Genomic DNA, 22,096 nt, shown 5'->3' with positions numbered 1-22,096 from the left:
AAGAATCATTCTCTCTGTCGGGAACATAAAGAAATAAAAAGTTAGACATTTTTTCAAGTGTTGCTAATGATACTTAAATATATATACAATAGAATGTGGAAATTTTTACAGTACGCACGAGCAAAAGAATCCTCAATTATAACAAACCTGAAAATGTATAGCCTTCCGCTACTCACAAAACTTGAAAAGAGAAAAGTTATTTTACTAACGCCTTTACCATCCTGATCAAAAGGAGTTAATTGCTTTCATCAAGCAGACTGTAGAGGGTTTTCCCTGTAAGTATCAAGCGCTTCGATAAGATTCCCATTTATGGGTGCTTGGTCAAGAGTTTCATTTGTGTGTGCTAATATAATTGAATTGGTTCTTGTTTTAATTTTAGCATTTGACATAATTTCTCTAGATGAAATTATAAAAAAGTAAGTAACAAGGGTAAGACTTATTCGACTGCCCATTTAAGAGAGATAAATGGACATACGGGATATGGAACCAACCATTCCCAGAGGCCAAAAATTATAAGAGCAGGCAGTCGAAATCGCCTTTCTAATTGAACACCGTACACTACACTAAATTCAAGCATGTTATATTAACCATTCCAAACATTTCTTTAGAAACGGTAATCCGGATTATAACGAGCTGCCAAAAATAAAAATGAAATTTTTATCGAATCGTATAAAGCCAATCGTAAAAATAAACGAATACTCGAAAAAAGAAATAATTACCGTCAACCACTTGAAGGCTGGACTAGAAAAAATTAAAATACAAGACATAGACGAAGGTAATTAAAGAAATAAATTTTTAAGCAAAGAAATACTTTGAGAGTAAAGTTGAAATTTTGGCAGCATATTCGCGAAAAATTCACTCATTTATAAAGGCAGTATCTATAATTTCATGTTTTATTGATAAAATAGACAAACTTCCTTCCGATGAACCAAGTGGTTCTTGTGTCGTAAAAAAAAGAAACAACTTCCAAGGAGTCTACTTTCAGTGAACCTTTGGCACTTTCTAAAACTTAACATGAAATAGAATTTGAAGGAGAGCAGCATACAAACTGGATAAGGAGAGTAGTACTAAATCTAAACCCAAGGTTCACGGAGGAAGGATACCCCAAAATGGTTGACAATGTAAGATAATTTTTATTTATTATTATAATATTTTGTGAGAATTAAGTAATTCCAAACTTAATTTCTTAGGAAAGAACATCAATGCATGTTAATTTCACTGAATATCGGAAAATTCCGAAAATGAAAGATTTTGTTTAAAAAGGAAAAAAATAAAATTAACTTTTACATTTAATTGAAATTAAAAAAAAATTAATTGAAATTAAAAAATATTAATTGAAATCGCTACCCCGTCCCCGACACGCTGGAGGAATTGCAGGTCTTAGGACACGCGATTTTCTGCGCGAGGATAACAGCATCGTTGTTTGAAACTGACGATGAGGGATTCGTTAATTGACACCGAGTAACTATTGAAAACTATTTACAAAATAAGTTAAGTCGAGATCACGGGATCAAATGGTACATCACGATTCGCGCGCGCTACACTCGGGAGTTAGCGAACGAGGCTCAAAATACGCGTCGCACTATTGCCGGTATTGTTTACACCGTTTTTCCGGTTCCGATTCCGAAAAACGTCGGGATGAACACGTGATCGAATGCAGCATTCACGGGTCTCAGAAAATCCTTATGCTGACAAAGGATCCAGTTTTAGAGTTCAAGAATTACGGAAGGCGTGAAAAGGTCAGATATTAATTTCATTATTTTAATTGGTTGGTTTATAAATTGTGTCAATCGAGGTAATTAAGTTAATAAAATCTCTTAATTTTTCAGTTGAAATACGTAATCTTCGCGGACTTCGAGGCTATTCTGCCGAAAATAGACACTTGCAACCCGATTCCACCCTGTCTTCAACAACTCGCCTAACCCGCAGCATCGCCTAAGGATTCAGTTTCGTGGTCGTGGGTCCTGATGGGAAACCATCTAAGCCCGTAACATACCGCGGGGAAGATGCCGCAGAAAAATTCGTCGAGAATCTACTGGTTGAAGAGGAAGTTCTCTCCGAAAAAATTAAGGAGAATGTGCCTATGGACTTATTTCCAACGGACGTAGCCGATTTCGCAGCACCAAGAGCGTGCTTCATTTGCGGTGGTGGTTTCACCGTAAACGACGGAAAAGTTCGCGACCATGACCACTCAAGCGGAGCGTATCGAGGAGCAGCCCATAACACATGCAACCTAAAACTGAAAACCCCTAAATTCATCCCCGTCTTTCTTCACAACCTATCGCGTTATGACGCCCATTTGATAATGGAGAAGATAGGGCTCGTCAAGGATCAGAACATTAAATGCATTCCCTCGAACTCGAAAACCTACATCTCGTTCAGTTTGGGAAACCTCAGGTTTCTGGACACTGTACGTTTTATGCCCGCATCCCTAGAAGAACTCGCGAAAAACTTGGCCATCGGTGGGATGGATAAATTCGCCTGCATAAAGGAACTATTAACACCGGAGGAAGTCCAGCTTTTGTCTCTCACCAGATTGCAACAATCTTTACGGTACGGTAATGTGCGATTACCTTCCAATGGGTGAATTCAAATGGATTCACACATGTCCTGACTTCACGCAGGAGGTAATTCTCAACCATCCTGATGACGACGATTTCGGGTACATCCTAGAGGTTGACTTGGATTACCCTCAACATCTCCACGACGCCCATAACTGCTACCCTCTCGCGCCCGAAAAACGGGTAATTACCACAGCCGAGCTCTCACCCTTTTCCAAGGACCAACTACACCATCTCGGACTGAAAGAAAAGGATAGCTCTCCAAAGCTGGTGCCATCCCTCTACGGCAAAGAGAAATACGTACTCCACTATCGGAACCTTAAATACTACTTGGCCAAGGGACTTCTCATCCGGAAAATCCACAAGATTTTAACATTCAAAAAAGGAGCGTGGCTGAAACCTTTTATTGATTTTAACACGGACAAGAGAAAGGCGGCAAACAACGAGTTTGAAAATTCATTTTTTAAACTAACTACGGTATGTACCTACCTAACCGAACCTAACCTATCCTATAATAAACATACTAATTCATATGTATTTTTCATTTCTCTATAGGTAAAACCATGGAGAACCTCCGCAGCAGAATTGATTTCACCCTGGTCAACACTCCCGAGCGTGCCATCAAGATGGCGAGTTCCCCGGGTTTCGAACGGTTCATCGTCTTCAAAAATGATCTGGTCGGGATTAACCGTGTCCAGAAGACCTTAACCCTCAACAGACCCATCTACACCGGCTTCACAGTTTTGGACTTATAAAAACTCCTAATGTACAAGTTCCATTACGACGTTATCAGGGAGCAGTATGGAGACCGGGCAAAGCTGTTATTCACGGAGACGGATTCCCTTACATACCACATCGAGACGCCCGACCTCTACCAAGACTTTTCCGAGAAGCGTGAGATGTACGACTTCTCCGGATACCCCAAAAACCACCGCCTCTTCAGCGAGGAAAACAAGAAAAAGCTCGGGAAATTCAAAGACGAATTAGACGGCGTCCCGATCTCGGATTTCTGCGGCCTTCGGCCGAAAATGTATTCGATCCTGTCTGCCAAAGGGGAAAATAAGACTGCTAAGGGGATTTGCCGGAGAGTGGTGAAAAACAAGTTGCGGTTCACTCATTACAAAGAGTGTTTGCTAACCGCCAGCTGACGATGGCTGAGATGAAGCGTATCACCAGCAGTAAGCAAGAACTCTACACCGTGAGGCAAATGAAACTTTGCCTTAACCCGTGCGATGTTAAAAGGTTTATCCTCGACGGCACTTCAACATACGCCCACGGTCACTATAAAATTTAACCGGAGGAGGAGGGGAGGCTGACCTGCGCGGCGCGGCGCGAATACCGGGGCGATTCAACGCGCAGACGCGCGCTATTTAAATTATTTTGTATAAATTACCAAATTTTAAAAATAAAACTTTATTGAAAACATTTTATACATAAATTCCGATATCATCTCATCATTTAAACACTTATCTTTTCCAAATCTAGAGCATATATCTCTTATTTTAATATCCCTACACCTATATAGAGCGAAATATACGCAAAACCCACCGCAAGTCCTACTTTTATCGCCTTGAAGTTGTCTCGAATTAAAGGTTATAGTCACGCTATCTCTTTCAACGAAATTGTTAAATTTAAACATGTCAGGAGGGTTTCCGAAACTGTCAAAGAACTCTGTGTTCCGGTTTCGAGAAAAAAATGTTCTCCGTCGGTATTTGATAATCCAGTGTTTACAATATACAGAGAGGGGAAAGTCTTTACGGTTTTCGGTAAAGTATCTGCAGCGAAAACTCCACGAAATAACGCCTTGGGGAATTTATCACTTCGCATAATTCTAGTGTCCATATTTAGTTGTAATCGTAAATAACAGTCCGATTCTTATCAATTTGTACCAAATTCTCAAACTCAGAGTAATACAGAACCGTGACGGTCTGGGGCGAGTCTTTAGCGAATTTTAATTGCAGACGCAAGTTACCGTTTCTTATCAATTGAAATTGGGAAGACGAACTGCTGAGGTCGGGACTCAAATCAAAAGCAAAAATTCAATTTCCATTAGGGTATTCATCCCGCGAAATATAGTTCCCTTGTCCAGTAACCATTGAGAGGTTTGGGTAAAGAGATTGGTATAAGACCTAATATATTGACCGCCAGCAAAGTTCGGAGTGAGGGGTTTATGAGGGACGCTGGCTCCGTCCAGATACAAGGCGATATGATTTGAATCAAAATGTTTAAAAATAAGGGGGACTTTTTGTATTCACCCAAATAAGCATTCTGATCTACCAGAGCGAAAAGTACCCTTTTAGGTAGTTGACCCATGAATAAATTATCTCTAACACATATTTTTGTACCGCTATTAATAGAAAAGGAGATGCACTCTATGCGAATAATGGGGTATTTCATAGTTGTCACTTCGAGGCATTTGGCGTGGGCTATAAGCACTTCCGAGGGTAATTTTACTTTACGTACATAGAGAGATGCCATCTCGTAAACTACTTTCCATTTAACCACGCCTTCCGCGTGTATGCAAAATTCGTTTGGACTTTTAACAAACTTGAATTTAAGATCCGTCATATTTGGAATGTAACAATAATAATAATAATAATTAATAATAATTTTTATTTCTCAGTAAAAAAAAATACATTTTACTGATGGCAACTAGGTAAAGGACAAGTCCCATTTTTTCACTAGTTACCAGTACACACACAAAAAAAAAGAATAATAATTTAATTTAACATAAAAAAATGCATTAGACCTGATATGGCTGCGCTTTAAGGTGCATACTGAGGTCGTTTTTAAAAGTATACACCGACGTACAACATCTTATTTCAGCAGGAAGTACATTCCATTGTCTTATAGTGCGACTAAAAAATGAATATAAAAACGCGTCACATCTACATTTGGGGATATAAAAGGTTAAAATTTCATGCCGTTCATTGATTTTAACATAGTCTAATAAAGGTAGATAATAAAAACCATTAATGATTCTAAATAAAAATGTGAGACAGGCTTTTTGTTGTAAAAGATACATAGGTAAAATGTTCAAATGTTTAAGACGCGTACAATAATCCATTCTGTTATTTAAACTATTAACAGGCAAGTTTATACAAGGCTGTCCAACAAAAAATGAAGTAAAATGCCGCAATACTCTCTCCACCGAATTTTTATCTTTCATCAAATAGGGTGACCATACCTCGACCCCGTATTGTAGTGAAGGTATAACAAGAGCGTTAAATGAAATCAAACTAGCCTTGGAACGGCCGAAAATTCTGCGTATCATACCCGAAATACGACGGGCTTTCGCAGTTATGTAAAAAACATGATTCGCCCATTTAAGGTCACTCGTAAAAATAATACCTAGTAATTTACAATTAAAAACACGAGGCAAGACAGTGTCACTTATCCTAAAGTCAAAATTAATTACTTGTCTCCTTCTAGTGAAAATAATATAAGAGCATTTTTTAATATTCAAGTTCAAAATATTAACCGTGCCCCAATCAACGATTGCATCAATGTCCCTTTGTAAATTAAGGGAATCCTGTTGGCAAGTAACCGCACGAGATAAAAAAGAATCGTCCGCGTACTGCCAAAGAGTGCTATGCGGGGATATATTATATACTACTAAAAGGTGGTAGTCCGCAACTGAGACACACGAAAGATGAGTCTTGTAGAAGAAAAGATTTCTTTAAGACATTAGGGTATACACACTTCGCGTGAAATTCAAACACACAGACACAGCAGCGAAAACGTTTTTGATTCTTACGAATCAGTTTTTGGCAAGCTTTGCATTGTCTTTTAGGCAAAGGCCCGGGATTCAACTCAACATCACCAGAGAGTAACAGCACGGAGACGGAAAAAAGCTTACCGCCAAAGTCATAACCCTGCTTAACCGCCGGAGACTTTCTTTTGATAAAATACCGTCCATTGAAAGTTAAGCTAAATAAAAAACTCGACGGCAAAAAGCAACCAGCAAAAAGAGACGAGACGCGATCGTATAACTGTAATTCAAAAGAACCACTACACGACAAAAACAGTAGCGAAAATAATCCAATGAAATAAATTCCAGCGAAACCCGTTTCACGATATAACATACTGATAAGATAACGCTTATCGGAGAGAAAATTAAATGCGACCGCACGGCACGAAAACAAATAATTCAATCAACATGATTGTTGACACAAATCCAAGTGTACCGTTCCGATCATGTCGATCGTGCCACTTTTAGCGAAAGCCGCCCTCGCCTAAAAATCCTCGTTCTCGGCATAGACGTCAAATTTACCGGCCGTGTCTTTGTAAAACAAAGAACTTGTAAGAAAACTAGTTTTGGCCGGTCCCTCAAATGAAACCTGGCCCTGTAAGGGTAGTTTTGCGGTGACGGTGTCACGGATCTCTCCTGCATCGAAAGGTGTACTTCGCTGAATAGACTAAGGTGAAACAGATTGACGGGTCCCACATTTTCCGCTGCCGCCGGTAATGTAGTACCATTGGCGGGATTGACGATCCTAACTTGAAAATGCGTTAAGGTCTTAGACATGTCCAAGTAAGCGTCGGTACTGCCGGCCACAGAGAACGTGATGGTGGAATTTTCGTTAATGTTAGAGATTGGGCTGTATTCGACCCATTCTCCATTCAAAATACTGGTATTGGTTAGAGGTACGTTGAAAAGTTCAACTTCCGAACTGACGGATCCATGCGAATCGTTGTGAATGTGCGCCATTACATTTTAGAAAAAATATCAGGCCGTTTGAAAGATGATGCTTTCCTCTTCCTTCTCACGACTGAACTGACTAGGGGTTTGGTTTTGCGTTTCCTTTTATTACCACTTCCCGTCATTTTTCGAATATCTTTCGCCGCGCTGAGGGCTACGTCTTTTGCAGCGACTTTACCGTGGGTTTTTATAGATGATCTTGCAGGAATACCGCTAGCCACGTCGGTCGCGACCTTTGCACCCGTATTTAAAAAACTTTCTCCCAAGGAATATAGCCCCCTTTTTAATTAGTGGCATGGCTCGACGAAAAGCATAGGCTATTAAATTCCCTAAACCGTAACCGACGTGTTGCGACGGAACACCTGTGTACACAGCCAAAGAACCACCTAGCTGGAAGTGAAAGTGCTGATAGAAATCAACTCTTGTTCCATGTCCAATCTGGTTCAAAAAATGATGATCGTAATCCGATTGGGACATTTTCCTACTCGTGACGCGTTTCCTTTAACGTTCTAAATGTGAATGATGCGTGAATCATCGTCACTTTCCTATTTATAATGGCGGCCATATTCTACGAGGCCTAAAGTGTAAGGTCACGTGAAGTCTGCCGCGCTCGAAATGCACGGGAATACCGAGCTCGCTCATAATGTCAACCTCAATCAAACCACTGGAAAGTGTTACTAGCAACGGGAAGGTAGTGCGGTCTGGGAAAGTCCTTATCTACAGTCTCACCATCATTACCCTGTATTCTCACGATTCTGAGCAAAGGTACGTGCACATCTCCAACCGGTCTACTTTCGACAATGTCCGAATAAACAAAGAGAGAATGGAGACCCGCGTCCGAGTCCGAGTCCACGAGGTACGTAGCTGTTCTAGAGTGAACAAAGGTTGAGGTTTTCGATGGGTCTTTTAAAAATCCCAGCATGACAGCGAGTTGTCCCGGTATAGTTAACATGTAATTATCTGCCACGAAAATTTCCACACGGCGTATACGTCGAATGTAACTGAAACTATACTTGGCATTTGAAGGGCTTTCGGACTCTATGATATCGTCATCATCGCCGACGTGGTTTTCAAGAATAGTCATATCCGAAACGTCATCCTCGTTGCTCTAGGAGATCCTCTATATTTCCATAATATCCTGCGGGTAATTCCACCATTCTTTCCAATACCGGTGAGCGTGGACGTAACGTTCATTTTATTCCAAGTGTGTTTATATAAAATTTCCGCTAGGCCAACCTCAAACGGTCCTTGTAATTAAACTGGTTCGGGCAGATAAGTCCTAAATTTACTTCTCGTATTATCCCATCGACGAATCGGAAGGTAGAGTAACGTAAAAACTCATGCTATGTCTATTTTCTGAACCCAACTATCGAAGGACGGTGGATAACCTTTCCAACGAACTAATCTCTCTAGTGTCCCGTCTGGTCTGCGACGTTTCCGCAAGATCTTTTCTATCTTAAACACGCTGGTACTTAGGTCTTTCCCAATTTTCTGTAGTTGTTCCTTGTAAAAAATTCCAGTAATGGGGTCGGAATTCAAGTCATGGATCTTATGTACCGGCGGACTTCGGGGTAATCTCTCCGCTATTTTAAAGAGTTCTTCCGTCCATGTGGGTAAATATCCTTTCTCAAAGATATTCTTATGCTTGCTTATGCGAACCACATCGTCAACATCAAAAGGATACTTTAAAAGGGGTGAAACGTGTACTCCCCCGTAGAGGTTTTCCCAGACGCGTTTCGAGGTTTCCATGGTGACTTCAATCGGTTTGCATTTTATGGACCGATGATAATTGTTCTTGTAGGCCCATACCAAATCTTTTAGCACGTCAATGTACTTTAAGGTTTTTTTTCCGTAAAGTTACGATACATACCACTCTTTAGAGTCCTTTTGAACCTCTCGACTACCGTAGCTTTTTGCCCTCTCCTTTTTAATTCACGTTGAATGTCCTTGCAAATAAACTCATTTCCTTGATCGCTTTGCACCCTCTTAGGTGACCGACCAGACTCTTGAACCGCCTTAAATGCTGAAAGGATGGTTAGCATTTTCTTGTCCTTGGTTGCTACCACAAAGGCGTACTTACTGAAAACGTTTATGCAACAGAGAAGGTATCGGTAACCATTATTATAACGAGTTACGCTTTTCAAATCTGCCAAATCAATCTGCCACTGTTCGTCGATTGCAATTGTTCTATTTCTTGGGAAATTTTTCATGGCACTCTTGTGTAGAGTATACGTATCTTGAGTTTTCAGGAAATTTTCAACCTCTTTCAACGAACATTTAACCCGTGCTCTTTAGCCGCTCTATATAAACTCTGCACGCTACCGTATGAACCCGGGTCGGACACATTAGAATAAATCTCTTTTAAGTTATCCATTAAAAGTGCAATTCAGGGAATTTTGATAATGCCAGAAGAGAAAATCACTAACTTCTATAATTATTATAATAAAAATTATTAATATAACGCTTAAGACTTTAGGGTATTTAAAAAATGACTCGGGTAAACTAATTAACAGGCTGAAAGCAGCCACCTGGCTATCACAACCTTTCATGGCTTAATACTTTAATCAAATGAAACAAAAATCATAAATGAAACAAATTTTATTCTGCATGACAAAAATACTACAAACAAATCCAATCTCTGAAACCCTCACCATCCATGGACTCGGAAGCTAACTTAAATTCATCAAATTCCCTCTTTTTCAGCTTTTCGGGAGGGCCCAAATCACTTTTTCTAAGTTTAATTAAAGTTCTGGGAACATTCGAGTTATATAAAAGTTCGTAAAACTGGTCAGAACCAGAGACGGGGGTCTTTTTCCTCGATTTCACAGCTAATAAGTCTACTATATTAAAACCGATTATTCTACACTTCTCATATAGCCCAGGACTTTTAGCTTTTGACCTAGAACATTTGAACATAAAAATGAAAATTGGTACATGTGTTGTTTTTGACTCAACAAAAAATATAGTAAAAGTCCCCTGCTGTAGAGCGCGAGCTTTCGCCGCCATCTTGGAAAATGGCCGCCGGGAATGCCAGCTACAATGTATTCCACGTTCTTTTTCAAAAATTATGAAAATTGGTACACATTATGATTTGAACAACATGAAAATCATGGCAAAATTTTACAGCTCTGTGTCAATAGTTTGGTCGCCATATTGGAAAATGGCCGCCGTGAATGCTGAGTACAGTATATTTCACCATGTTGTTGGAAAATTATGAAAATTTATAGGTATGATAATCAGAGCTGTGTGAACCTCATAGTAAAATATTGAAGCCATTAATCAGATAGTTTGGCCGCCATGTTGGAAAATGGTTGCCATCAATGTCATATAGATACAGTATATGGTTCAAAAATTATGAAAATTGGTAATAATTATGTTGAAGACCGTCTAAACATCATACATGAATATTGAAGATGTGCTACTGATAGTTTGGGCGGCATCTTTGAAAATGACTGCTGAAAATGCTAAATATATTTCAAATATATAAATCTTTTTGAAATTCCAATTATGAATAGATGATTTTCATTAATCAAAAAAATGTATATTTCGAAGTCGAAATTATCGACACCATCTTTAAAAATGGCCACACGAAAATCGTTGCCCTAAATTCTGAAAGAAAGAAAAGTTATTCTAAGCTGTTGTTCTCAAAATGTTGATTAGAGAATATAATTTAATATTTGGTTTATACATTCTAGTGTTGTTTAAGATTAGATTTTAGACAAATTTCTAACATTTCACTCATATTCATCGTCATCCTGAAGTTTTTTTTTTCATAATAATTGCATGTCAGAGGCCTTAATTAGGCGCTACACCTATGCGCCCCTCCCCATCATATTCCAAATTGAACCTGAGGATCCGCCGTCATGGCACACGGGATTGGCCAGCGGGCCCGACGAACGCCACTAGAGCAGGTGACAGAAGCTGGACACCATCAGCGTCGAGCCAAGTCAGGAGGTGCTCGGTGACAGGGAAGTATTAGGGCAGCAGAGGACTCGAGTGGACGGGCGAGTTCTCTCCAAGCACAACAGTGCCATACGGCCCAAACAAATAGTGTATCCGCGACCCCTAGAGGGTTGCCAATAGCGGGGGCGAGCCAAGGCAACACCTGAGCGGGGGCGAAGCGGCCGAGCAAAACCTTCACGGAACGGGGCAAGGAACGGTCTGAACCAAGGGCGAACCCAAGGAACTCCCGAACCGTCACACTGAACTCGGGCCCCCTCCGCCACGACAAGTCCTTTGAGATTAAAAGGTTAAGAGAGCACTTCTTTCATTTACGTGCTGTAACTGGGTGTGGTTAGGATAAGGCGTGGTTTAAAGTAATGACAGATAATCAACATGTTACAAATTTGTTGCGCTTTTTTAATGACCATATTGCATCTAAGGAAGCCATAGCTGCTGCCGAAGAGATTCCTTTTCGCTTTTTTTAGGGTGATAATTGACAAGTCACGCTTCAACTATGTAGATATTACACGTACAATGGAACCGTTGCCACACATACTGTCAAGTCCTCATTTGATCTCGCTAAGCTTCATCCAACAACCGACGCCGCAAAACTAAATTTTTTCCGAGCGTATCTTCAAGTCCAACAATAGCTCGGAAACGATTTAATCCCGAACAGTGGGGATTGGTTCGCGATCGCGAAAGTCGAAGACCCATTCACACCATTCTCCTTCCGGCATCAGTAGAACTTATAAACCTCATTATTTGTACCTGCAGTCTGCAGAACATCTTGTATAAAGAACTGTGAATGTAGACGATCTGGATTAGCTTGCTGGCAATGTGTGGTCATTGTCAAGGTATTGGCCGTAATAAAAAATCTTCAGGATGACGAGAAATATGAAAGAAATGTTAAAAATGTGTCTTAAATCTAATCCTTAACGACACTAGAATGCATATACCCCATATAAATGGTTTTTACTAACCAAAATCCGAGTAATATGGCTTTCCTTTCCTTTTGTTCCAGATTTTAGGATTGTAATATTTCAGCGACCATTTTTGATGATAATATAGACTCGAAAATAGTTATTTTTATGGCGTTTTATACGTTCATGTAAATCATCTACTCAATAAAAAAATATCGAAATAATTTATATATCGGTAATATATTTGGCACTTCGAGCAGTCAATTTCGATGATGGCGCCCAAACTATCAGTAGCACGTCTTCAATATTCAAGTATGATATTTAGACGGTCTTCAACATAATTTCTATCAATTTTCATAATTTTTGAACCATAATGGCATTGATGGCGGCCATTTTCCAACATGGCGGTCAAACTATCTGACTAATAGCTTCAATAGTTTACAGTGAGGTTCACACAGCTCTGATTATAAAACCTATAAATTTTCATAATTTTCCAACATCATGGTGAAATATACTGTACCTAGCATTCACGGCGGCCATTTTCCAATATGGCGACCAAACTATTGAACACAGAGCCATAAAATATGGCCATGATGTTCATGTGATTCCAATCATAATGTGTACCAATTTTCATAATTTTTGAAGAAGAACGTGGAATACATTGTAGCTGGCATTCCCGGCGGCCATTTTCCAAGATGGCGGCGAAAGCTCGCGCTCTACAGCAGGGGACTTTTAGTATATTTTTTGTTGGGTCAAAAACAACACATGTACCAATTTTCATCTTTATGTTCAAATGTTCTAGGTCAAGCCCTTTTTTGGCCTATCTGTCCTGGCCTAATAAATTAATCCACCGGCGTCCGTCCATTTTATATCGTATGCGAGTTCCATCCACTTGTACAGGTTTAAACAAACAGTCGCAGTATAGGCTGGAACCGATGATGCAATTTCGGCGGATCAGTTCCGTGTTTTACCCGGTTTAACCTTCTTGGTCTTCCTTTTCTTTTCTTTTTTATGTATTTGTCATGATAAGACTTGATTATATCTACTGAGTTTTTCGGTATTGTTTAGTTTCGGATCATCGATAATGGTCTTTAGTTTATCGTCCTTCTCCAACTCTAGCGTGGTATCAATTTTGAAATCGTTTTGAGCCTTATTCAGTCTCTGGTACGCGTCTTGCGAAATTAATAGCATTTTTTTCGCCATTTTCTACTTTATGGCTCGGCTTATGGCAGCCCCAGCGACCGAGCTTATGATGGATAGAAGGGGGGGTCAGAAGCAGGGGGAGAAAACCACCGTTTTGCGTCAGTATCTTCTTTCTTTCAGAATGTGAAATATTATCGGCCACTCTCCGTATAGATCTACGATGTTTCTTCAAGCGCTTCTTCTCGATCACTGAGAGTGGTACGTTATTCCGAAGCACATTTAAGCAACATTCTGCTATGGCCTTTATCGCTTCCTTGTTGGCAAGCTTAATGGCGGCGTTCCTCTGGCACGCATTGCAACAAATAAGGTATTTCAAAAAGTCTAAATGCTTTCGCTCTCTGTGACGGAGCCATGCCGCCAAACGGAACACCTTGACCAGGGTGCAATTATTGATGTTTCGGTGGAAAGTGCAAGCTCTGGGATGAGAGCACACTACGGTCGTCAGTCGGGGGCAGCCTTGATCTTCCGCGTGAAGAACTTCAGTTTTTAAGAGGCACGATAACACCGATGCCTTTTTCAACTCCCGTAGTCACGAAAACGCTGGCCTTTTCACGGATTTCCTAGAGAATTTTGGGTAATTCGCTAAAGTCGTGGTCACCCTCCTCAATACGTAAGTCACAAATGTTCCGAGTTAGCCAGGAACATTGCCTTTTATCGCTACGCGATAGATCAGCAAAGGGGCAAGGTGATTTGAAAATCCACACCTCGTAATCCTTCGTCTCCTCAAAGTATGCGGCCATTTCCTTAATTATCCATGCATCTTTAACTCGAAAGAAGTTAACCTCGATGAAGGCAGTCATTTTGGAACGTAAACTGCAGCTTGTTCTCCGGGTAATATTCCACTACGTAGTCGATGATCGTCCGAGGTACTAGCTTTGAGGTCTACGAAAAGATAACCGAAACTTTCCGAGGTGGCCTGTTTAAACGCGTCTACCACGTATTTGCTGTTGGTTGGGTAAATCTGTTTCGCAAGATGGATTATGGCCGACTGGTCACGTGGTGTTTTGATTATAACCAAGTAATGAGCGTTTAGGGGTAAAGTACGTATCTCCTTTCCGGGATAATATAGGTTCTGCATTAGAATTAAAACTGAGGTATTTCTATGATGGGAACCCCGTATAAAGAGGTTCATCACATTCACATCCTTATTATTGGCAATTTCACATAAAAGATCATCTAATATAACAAAATTTTTCACACCGGCATCTAAATTGCTAACATCTAATAAACCCTCATGAAATTCTACCATCGGCGAATGTGAGGATATAGCATTAAAAAGATTCGCCTGATATTCCGTGTAACACCAAATTATCCTTTCGGGTGACGGTAAAATACATATTTCACGATGTTTAATTAATTTAGCTACAAAAACACTCTTCCCACAACCAGTGACCCCGGCTACGAGCCCAGTAAATGGGTGTTGTAAAGTTAAATCCATCTCTTTAAGTGATTTAAATAACTATAGTCATACTCTATAAATAATTAATTCCGAGTAATGGAAATAAAGAAAACTCGAGAGAGTGTACTTACATTATAACGTAGAGTTTCCTGCGGGACTATAGTTGCTGAATTCAGCTGCTGGGGTACTTTAGTTGCTGGAGAGAGCTTGGTTAGCCGTAAAATAATCTTATCACTACGTGCACGAGTTTTTATACTCGATAAACCTTTGATAAACCCAATAACACTCAATGAAGACATCGATAAGCCCGATAAGATTTCTAGTTTCGATGAAGACATCGATAAGTTTGGAAATAGCACGTTATCGGTTATCGGTTCTGGTTTACCCCTGCCATGTGGAAATATATCGATAAACAGTTCTTGTTTCCGTTATCGGTTCTTGTTTACCCCCGCCACGTGGAAAGATATCGATAAACAGTTCTAGTTTCGGTTCTTGTTTACACCCGCCACGTGGAAAGATATCAATAAACAGTTTTAGTTTCGGTTCTGGTTTCCGTCGCCACGTGGAAAGATATCTTATCAATAAAAAGTTCTAGTTTCGGTTCTAGTTTACTATCTGGAAATTTTCCTACCACGTGGAAACATATATTACTACAAACGACTTGATTTTGTAAATTTACTTAAATATTCAGCATTAATCTCACTACGTAACATGGGCTCCGTGGCTTAGTAGTTAAAGCGCCTGTCTAGTAAATAGGAGATCATGAGTTCGATTCTCGTCGGAGCCTCGTTGTTATGATACTTGAACTAGTTTTCGTAGCTATTAAATTTTGAAAACTAAAAATAATAGTTGCTTGAGATGTGCATATATGCAAACTTTAGGGTAAAACTACAAACGAGTTAATTTAGTAAAATCCTGAAATATTCAGTATTCATATTGCTTCAAAACAATGGCTTAGTGGTTAAGGCGCCTGTTTAGTAAACAGGATCTCATGAGTTCGATTCTCGTCGGAGTCTCGTTGTTATGATACTTGAACTAGTTTTCGTAGCTAATAAATTTTGAAAAACTAGAAATAATAGGTGCTTGAGATATGCATATATGCAAACAATAGGGTAAAAGGGCAAATGAGATTAATTACTGAAATATTCAGCATTAATCTCGCTTCACAACAAGGGCTCCGTGGCTTAGTGGTTAAAGCGCCTGTCTAGAAAACAGGAGATCATGAGTTCGATTCTCGTTGGAGCCTCGATGTTATGATACTTGAACTAGTTTTCGTAGCTATTATATTTTGAAAAATTAAAAATAATAGTTGCTTGAGATGTGCAAATATGGAAACAATAGGGTAAAACTACAAACGAGTTAATTTAGTAAAATCCTGAAATATTCAGTATTCATATTGCTTCAAAACAATGGCTTAGTGGTTAAGGCGCCTGTTTAGTAAACAGGATCTCATGAGTTCGATTCTCGTCGGAGCCTCGTTGTTATGATACTTGAACTAGTTTTCGTAGATATTATATTTTGAAAAACTAAAAATAATAGTTGCTTGAGATGTGCATATATGCAAACAATAGGGTAAAACTGCAAATGAGTTAAATTACTGAAATATTCAGCATTAATCTCGCTTCACAACAAGGGCTCCGTGGCTTAGTGCTTAAAGCGCCTGTCTAGTAAACAGGAGATCATGAGTTCGGTTCTCGTCGGAGCCTCGATCTTATGATACTTGAACTAGTATTGGTAGCTTATAAATTTTGAAAAACTAAAAATAATAGTATGGGATTCGTTCCAATGGGACTATACCTTGGGCACAGGGATGAATGGCTGGAGGGGGGCGCTGTAGATGCCCCCCGCAGGAGCAGCGCCTTATCAAGTGCTTTCTGAGTGCTGGTAGATCTGCCATCTGTTGCTTTAGGGTAGTAGACTTCTGCCTTGTGCATTGTACGCATTTTCGGACGTGAAACCTGACGGCGTCTCTGATACCAAATATCCAAAACCGACGTTGCAGAACAGTCGTGAGTAATTGAGGTCCGGCATGGAGATGTTTTAGATGCTCGTAAGTAATTAGTAGATCCGTTAGTTTACTTCTTCGTGGCAAGATTATGGGATGTATGAGATCAGTAGTTGCCTTGGCGTGACTTATACGGCCGCCAACTCTAGAAAGTCCAACTGCATCGATAAAAGGTTTGAGCGACAACAACTTGCTTTTCACTGGTAGTGGCTTGAGTGAGATCAGGAGATGAATCTCTTCTTCAAAGTGTCGCTGCTGAACCGCACAAATACAATGGTGCAAGGCTGATTCGGCTTCGATTGCTGACAATGGTCCTAGGGTTCGCTCTCACTTGGTAGTTCGGGTGTTTTTAACGAATCGTTTTATGTAGGCTGTGACGTGGAGTAGTTTCTTTAACGACGAATAGGCGTCGAGAAGGGTGAAGTCGATCTGAACATGATTTGATATAATAGTTGTAGGACGGACTTCCAGAAGGCATTCCCTGGTTTCGACTAGTGGCTGTCTCGAGACCTCGAGACAGCCAGCGTGGACCATGCCACCATAGCCCATGGTTTCGTAACTCCGAAGGAAAAATTCCTTGAGATGCGCAATCAGCGGGATTCTCTGAGCCGTTCACATGGTGCCATTGAGCCTTGGGTACGCTATCCTGAACTTCACCTACTCTATTAGCGATGAACGTTTTCCATCGTTGAGGTGGAGAGGCTAGCCATCCCATTACAGTCATGGAATCTGTCCAGCATTGAGTGTCTGCTATGTTGATTTTGATTGCGGTTTGATAAGTCGAGTTAACAGAACAGCCCCACATAGTTCGAGCTTCGGTAATGATATCTGCTTCAACGGTGCTACCTTTATTTTGGCTGCGACCAGGTGCGTCTGAATTCTTCCATACTGATCCTTGGTTCGCAGGTATACTACCGCTGCGTACGCCCTTTCTGAAGCGTCGCAGAAAATTTGGAGACTAATATCTTCGGCTTTTGGTTGAGACATACATCGTGGAATGTTGATGGCTTCGATTTCTGGCAAGACTGACTGGAAGGCTTTCCACTTAGATACGAGCCCTTCTGGAGGTCTATCGTCCCAGTCCGATTTTAGCTTCCAGAGATCTTGAAGTAGAAGCTTTGCCTGGATCGTGACAGGTGCAAGAAATCCCAGGGGGTCGAAAACCTTGGCTGTCTCGGAGAGAATAGTCCGTTTTGTTATTCGGTCTGGGTCCGCAGGTACCGTGACTGAATACATGAAGTGATCGGCTGCCTGTGTTCATTTCAAACCGAGGGCTTTAACCGATTAATCATTGTCAAAACTGAGTGGTTGTTGGATTCCGCGCAGGTCTGTTGGTAACTTGGTAATGATTGTAGTAAAGCAGGACTAATCGATACCCATTTTCGAAGCTGAAACCCTGCTTCTTGCGTTGCCTTAAACAGTTCGTCTCTCAGTTGAAGTGCTTCTTGGATATCTTCGACGCTGGTCATTAGATCATCCATATAAAAGTCGTTTGTTAATGCATTGGCGGCCATTCCATATTTGGCTTGAATGTCTACGGCTAGTTGCTTCAGAACTCAGGTCGCCAAAAAATGTGCGGCGCTGGTTCCATAAGTGACAGTCAACAATTGATAATCTTGAATAGGTCCGGCTGGGTTGCGTCGCCAGACAATTCTTTGCAAGGGTGCGTCTTGAGGATGGACCAGGATCTGACGATACATCTTTGCAATATCAGCAGTAATTGCTATGGAGTATAATCTGAAGCGAAGAAGTAGATCAATTAAATCGTCCTGGATCTTCGGACCGACGAGTAGTAGATCGTTGAGAGATTTTCCGTTTGCTGATTTGGCCGACGCGTCGAACACGACTCTCATCTTCGTGGTGCTGCTACTGTCTTCAATTACTGCATGGTGCGGGAGGTAAAACACGTTACGTATTGAGTGCTCTTCTGCAGTCACCGGTCTCATGTGTCCCAGGATCAAGTATTCTTCCATAAACGCGTGGTATTGTTCAGATAAACTGGCGTTAGTTCGTAAAAGTTTCTCGATATACGCGAGTCTTCGGATGGCTATACTTCGAGAGTCTCCGAGGTCTATGGTACTCTTAAACGGTAGGCGTACGACGTAGCGGCCATCTTTATTGCGGCTGTAAGTGTTCAGAAAGGTTGCTTCGCATTGTAGTTCGCCGGAGGTTAACGCTCTCCGAGGGGACAATTCTTCTAACTCCCAAAACTTTATAAGCTGATCGTCGATTGTCGAAGTGTGGACGGTTATTGCATGGCCAGGTTGCGCCGTTTCCGGGGATCCTGTTGGGCCACAAACAACCCAACCGAAAATTATGTTGAAGCAGCCAGCAGTACCAGGTTTTTCTTTGCGAATGCCATCTCGGATTAAACGTAGATAAACATCAGCTCCAAGTAGTATGTGAAACGGACCCGGGCGATAGAAGGTCTTGTCGGCCAGTCTTAAATCCTTGAGATGAGTCCATGACGCAGAATTGATAGGATTATTTGGTAAATCTTCCGTCACCTTTTTCAAAACCAAGGCGCTGACGGAAAGGGATGGACTTCCATCGTTATATCTGATGGTGAGTTGAACATTCCCTCGAGAAGTTTCAACGCCAATGGCCCCAATTTCACCAACGGCGACAATGAGGCGAGTTCTCTTTAGCTGCAGCTTCCGGACGCAATTTTCACTGATAAAGCTGGCTTGGGAACCTGAATCTAGCAGTGCTCGTACTGGATGGGTGTCGCCATTTGGTAGTTCGATGTGAACAATGGCTGTTGCTAATAGAAATTGAAATGCTTGAGAAAATTCTATTGCCATGAGACAATTGACCGGAGACACAGGGGTTGTAACCGGCTCTTCTCGTGTTCTTTATTCCTGATGTAATAGCGTATTATGTCGTGAGGACACTTGCGGCAACTTCCAGATTTTCATTTCGAGGCCGGGTGGTCGATTTTAAGGCAATTGTAGCATAACGAGTGTTCCCTTACAATTTTCCAGCGATCGTCACTCTTGGCCTTGAGTAAGGTTTCGCACTTGTATGTGGGATGTGATTCCTTGCAGACGGAACAAGCTTCGGTTCTAGCCCCATGGTGAGCTAATGTCGTTTTTCGTGGTGGCAATGCAGGTCGCATCCTTTGAGAGCCATGCGATGGTTGTGCTGCATGTAGAGCACGAGCCCGTTGTTCCATGATTGTAGTCAACTCTGAGAATGTCGGTCTGTTTGTGCCAGTTAATGAAAGTTCCCACTGTCGTCTAGAGGCTGGATCAATCTTCTTCTTGACCGTGAATAGTAAGACTGCATCCCAATGGTCAACGGGTTCCTTCAGTACCTTCAATGATCGCATACATTCAGTTGTTGTATCGATTAGATTGCGAATCGCCGATGCGGATTCTTCTTTGATACTTGGCTGACTGAAGGGTCTTTCCAGGTGCGCATCTATAACTTCTCTTGGGTTGTTATAGTGTTTTTGCAAGGTGTTCCAGGCTTCCGGATAGTTCCCATCTGTGACCATGAATGACTGAACTTACAAGGCAGCTTCCCCTCGTAGTGAGGATTTAAGATATAGTAGCTTTTGAACTCCGGAGAGTGAAGAGTTATGGACTGTTGCCGTAAATAAGTCATTAAAAGTAAACCACTCGATGTAGTTTCCGCTGAACACAGGCAGTTCCAGTTTTGGCAATTGATGGCGGCTGATGCTTGAGACGTCATATTTTGTTGAACTGTTACAGGACATTGGCTAGAGAGATCGTAGAAGAATACTGGATTTTGAATGCAAATGTGTCGATTTATATTGGGTTTACAATAAACTAGATTAAAACTAAAAAACCATGAATTGCCGTAGCTTACTTATTAAAAAATAAACTATGGTTTAAATGGGGAGTTTGAACAGGCGGTCACGATAACATTGGAATAGTTTTGATATGCCGTGAAATCGGTGCTACCGTGGGATATGATCGACATACCCCCGTTACATGGGTTTAACATTCTTCAGCCTCGTCAGGGCTATAATCCCCAGCTTTCGACTGGTCCTATTAAACATCCCGGACCTCCCATATCCTTGACATTAAACCCAAAACCTGGCAAAGAGTGTAAGTTGCCATCTTCTTCCGGCACGTCTGAATTAATGGCCAGGTTCCTAAATGATTATGATTCCAAGCGTAAGGGTTCTCGAGGTTCCAGACTTTCCCATAAGGCCAATTCGAGTAAATCGTCGGGGCCAAGCAGTTATTTACGGCCATCTGATTTAGACGCCGTGGAGGATCATCGGCGTAAAGACTGGCAAGCCTGGGCTAGGGTTGAAGCCGAGAGAATTCGGGCTACCGTTGGTCATTTTGGTAAAGAACCGGAGAATATTGATCCACCGAAGGGAGTTACCCCTTTATCACCATTAAAGGCTCCTCTTCAGCCCCATTTCCTGATATTGAGAGCCTCGTCACCCCTGCATCAGAGGCCGGGACAAGCCTCTGCCCCCTCTCACGTTTCCTCCGTCCGACCAGCAACTGCCAATCCCCCTGTAAATGCATTGATCGGGCCTTCAACTTCCCAGATTGTCCCGCCAGGGGTTCAGGGTACCACAAGTCATAATCAAGCTAGACCACGAGCTTGTAACTCTCCCCGGGGATCTAGTCCAAACCCTGAGCATGTTCCGGTGGATAATACTTCACAACACCGCCTCTTGTAACTCATAGGGTTATTGGAACCAATACTTCACCCCATGCTTCTCTTGCTCATCATGTTCCATTGGTTAATCCTTCTCGAACACTTCCTCGTGTAACTCATCGGGGTATGGGTACCAATACTTCGCCCCATGCTTCTCCAGCTCAAAATGTTCCGGTGGTCAATCAGCCACAAACACCACCCCGAGTACCTCATAGAGTGATGGGAACAAATACATCCCCACCGTTGAACCCAATTAACCCGGTACAGGTAGCCCCGGGTAATAGTCCGGGAAGGGGCCAGCCTTCTCTAGCTCAGTCTGTTCCAGTGGTCATTCCTTCACAGACAAAACCCCGAATAGATCATAGAGCGACGGGAATTAATACGCCCCCAACTGTGAACCCCATCAACCCGGTACAGATAGTCGCAACTCCAGCTGGTGGCACGCGTTATAACCCTGTCTTGGGACAGGCCATACTGTTACCCAGCTGTTCGGGTTGGGAGGATCCCAAGTTATATTTACGCCAAATGGAAATGTTTATACGGTATCATAGATTTGAGGTCCAGGACGTAGAGTTATTTATACCTCTGTCATTAAAGGAGGATGCCCTCAGCTGGGGGGAAAATCTAAGTCGCTATGCTAATCGCCCCAGGGATTGGGGTTATTTTCTTCAACAATTCAATCAGAAATATTTGTTCTCCCGAAGAGACGGGGAAAAT

At 41.5% G+C, this 22,096-nt stretch overlaps 5 protein-coding genes and 1 non-coding gene across 6 annotated transcripts; 2 read left to right on the top strand and 4 right to left on the bottom strand.

The window, feature by feature from the left end:
• Positions 1 to 1,514: 1,514 nt before the first annotated feature.
• On the top strand, positions 1,515 to 3,316 carry LOC149672380 (uncharacterized). Its single transcript, XM_089840175.1, has 5 exons — positions 1,515 to 1,739; positions 1,830 to 1,916; positions 1,985 to 2,563; positions 2,625 to 3,042; positions 3,117 to 3,316. The coding sequence occupies exons 1-5, from the start codon at positions 1,515 to 1,517 to the stop codon at positions 3,314 to 3,316; spliced, it is 1,509 nt and encodes a 502-aa protein (XP_089696301.1).
• Positions 3,317 to 8,601: 5,285 nt separating this feature from the next.
• LOC149672379 (uncharacterized) lies at positions 8,602 to 13,328 on the bottom strand. The gene is made up of 3 exons (XM_089840174.1): positions 13,172 to 13,328; positions 9,134 to 9,526; positions 8,602 to 9,077 (listed from the first exon to the last, which is right to left on the bottom strand). The coding sequence occupies exons 1-3, from the start codon at positions 13,326 to 13,328 to the stop codon at positions 8,602 to 8,604; spliced, it is 1,026 nt and encodes a 341-aa protein (XP_089696300.1).
• Positions 13,329 to 15,247: 1,919 nt separating this feature from the next.
• Positions 15,248 to 18,246, bottom strand: LOC149672377 (uncharacterized). The gene is made up of 5 exons (XM_089840173.1): positions 18,034 to 18,246; positions 17,536 to 17,983; positions 17,087 to 17,482; positions 16,525 to 17,034; positions 15,248 to 15,354 (listed from the first exon to the last, which is right to left on the bottom strand). Exons 1-5 carry the CDS (start codon positions 18,244 to 18,246, stop codon positions 15,248 to 15,250), a joined length of 1,674 nt encoding a protein of 557 aa, XP_089696299.1.
• Positions 15,901 to 15,973, top strand: TRNAS-AGA (transfer RNA serine (anticodon AGA)). The gene has a single exon. It is a non-coding gene; the product is annotated as a tRNA-Ser (tRNA).
• Positions 18,247 to 18,288: 42 nt separating the features above from the next.
• On the bottom strand, positions 18,289 to 19,536 carry LOC149672376 (uncharacterized). Its single transcript, XM_089840172.1, has one exon. It carries the CDS (start codon positions 19,534 to 19,536, stop codon positions 18,289 to 18,291), a length of 1,248 nt encoding a protein of 415 aa, XP_089696298.1.
• Positions 19,537 to 19,646: 110 nt separating this feature from the next.
• Positions 19,647 to 20,428, bottom strand: LOC149672375 (uncharacterized). The gene is made up of 2 exons (XM_089840170.1): positions 20,248 to 20,428; positions 19,647 to 20,203 (listed from the first exon to the last, which is right to left on the bottom strand). Exons 1-2 carry the CDS (start codon positions 20,426 to 20,428, stop codon positions 19,647 to 19,649), a joined length of 738 nt encoding a protein of 245 aa, XP_089696296.1.
• Between the last annotated feature and the right edge of the window lie 1,668 nt (positions 20,429 to 22,096).

Source organism: Phalangium opilio, unplaced genomic scaffold (assembly GCF_054372755.1).
Source record: "Phalangium opilio isolate 3A_F unplaced genomic scaffold, DU_Popi_V2 ptg000053l_1, whole genome shotgun sequence".
Taxonomy (NCBI): Eukaryota; Metazoa; Arthropoda; class Arachnida; order Opiliones; family Phalangiidae; genus Phalangium; species Phalangium opilio.
Note: the sequence above shows the minus strand (reverse complement) of the source record. Positions and strands in the feature narration are given on the sequence as shown.

Excerpts from the sequence above, each read along its gene's own strand:
- LOC149672380 (XM_089840175.1), top strand. The coding sequence starts at position 1,515 with ATGGTACATCACGATTCGCGCGCGCTACACTCGGGAGTTAGCGAACGA. Across the intron at positions 1,917-1,984 it reads CACCCTGTCTTCAACAACTC|CCCGTAACATACCGCGGGGA; the intron begins GCCTAACCCGCA and ends AAACCATCTAAG. Across the intron at positions 3,043-3,116 it reads TTTTAAACTAACTACGGTAT|GTAAAACCATGGAGAACCTC; the intron begins GTACCTACCTAA and ends ATTTCTCTATAG.
- LOC149672379 (XM_089840174.1), bottom strand. The coding sequence starts at position 13,328 with ATGGCGAAAAAAATGCTATTAATTTCGCAAGACGCGTACCAGAGACTG. Across the intron at positions 9,527-13,171 it reads AAACAATACCGAAAAACTCA|AGGTTGAAAATTTCCTGAAA; the intron begins GTAGATATAATC and ends GTTCGTTGAAAG. Across the intron at positions 9,078-9,133 it reads CAAAAGGACTCTAAAGAGTG|ATTTGGTATGGGCCTACAAG; the intron begins GTATGTATCGTA and ends ACGTGCTAAAAG.
- LOC149672377 (XM_089840173.1), bottom strand. The coding sequence starts at position 18,246 with ATGGCCGCCAATGCATTAACAAACGACTTTTATATGGATGATCTAATG. Across the intron at positions 17,483-17,535 it reads ATTACCGAAGCTCGAACTAT|CAGACACTCAATGCTGGACA; the intron begins GTGGGGCTGTTC and ends AAATCAACATAG. Across the intron at positions 17,035-17,086 it reads CAGCCTACATAAAACGATTC|CAATCGAAGCCGAATCAGCC; the intron begins GTTAAAAACACC and ends GACCATTGTCAG.
- LOC149672376 (XM_089840172.1), bottom strand. The coding sequence starts at position 19,536 with ATGGCAATAGAATTTTCTCAAGCATTTCAATTTCTATTAGCAACAGCC.
- LOC149672375 (XM_089840170.1), bottom strand. The coding sequence starts at position 20,428 with ATGACGTCTCAAGCATCAGCCGCCATCAATTGCCAAAACTGGAACTGC. Across the intron at positions 20,204-20,247 it reads CTACGAGGGGAAGCTGCCTT|CCTGGAACACCTTGCAAAAA; the intron begins GTAAGTTCAGTC and ends ACTATCCGGAAG.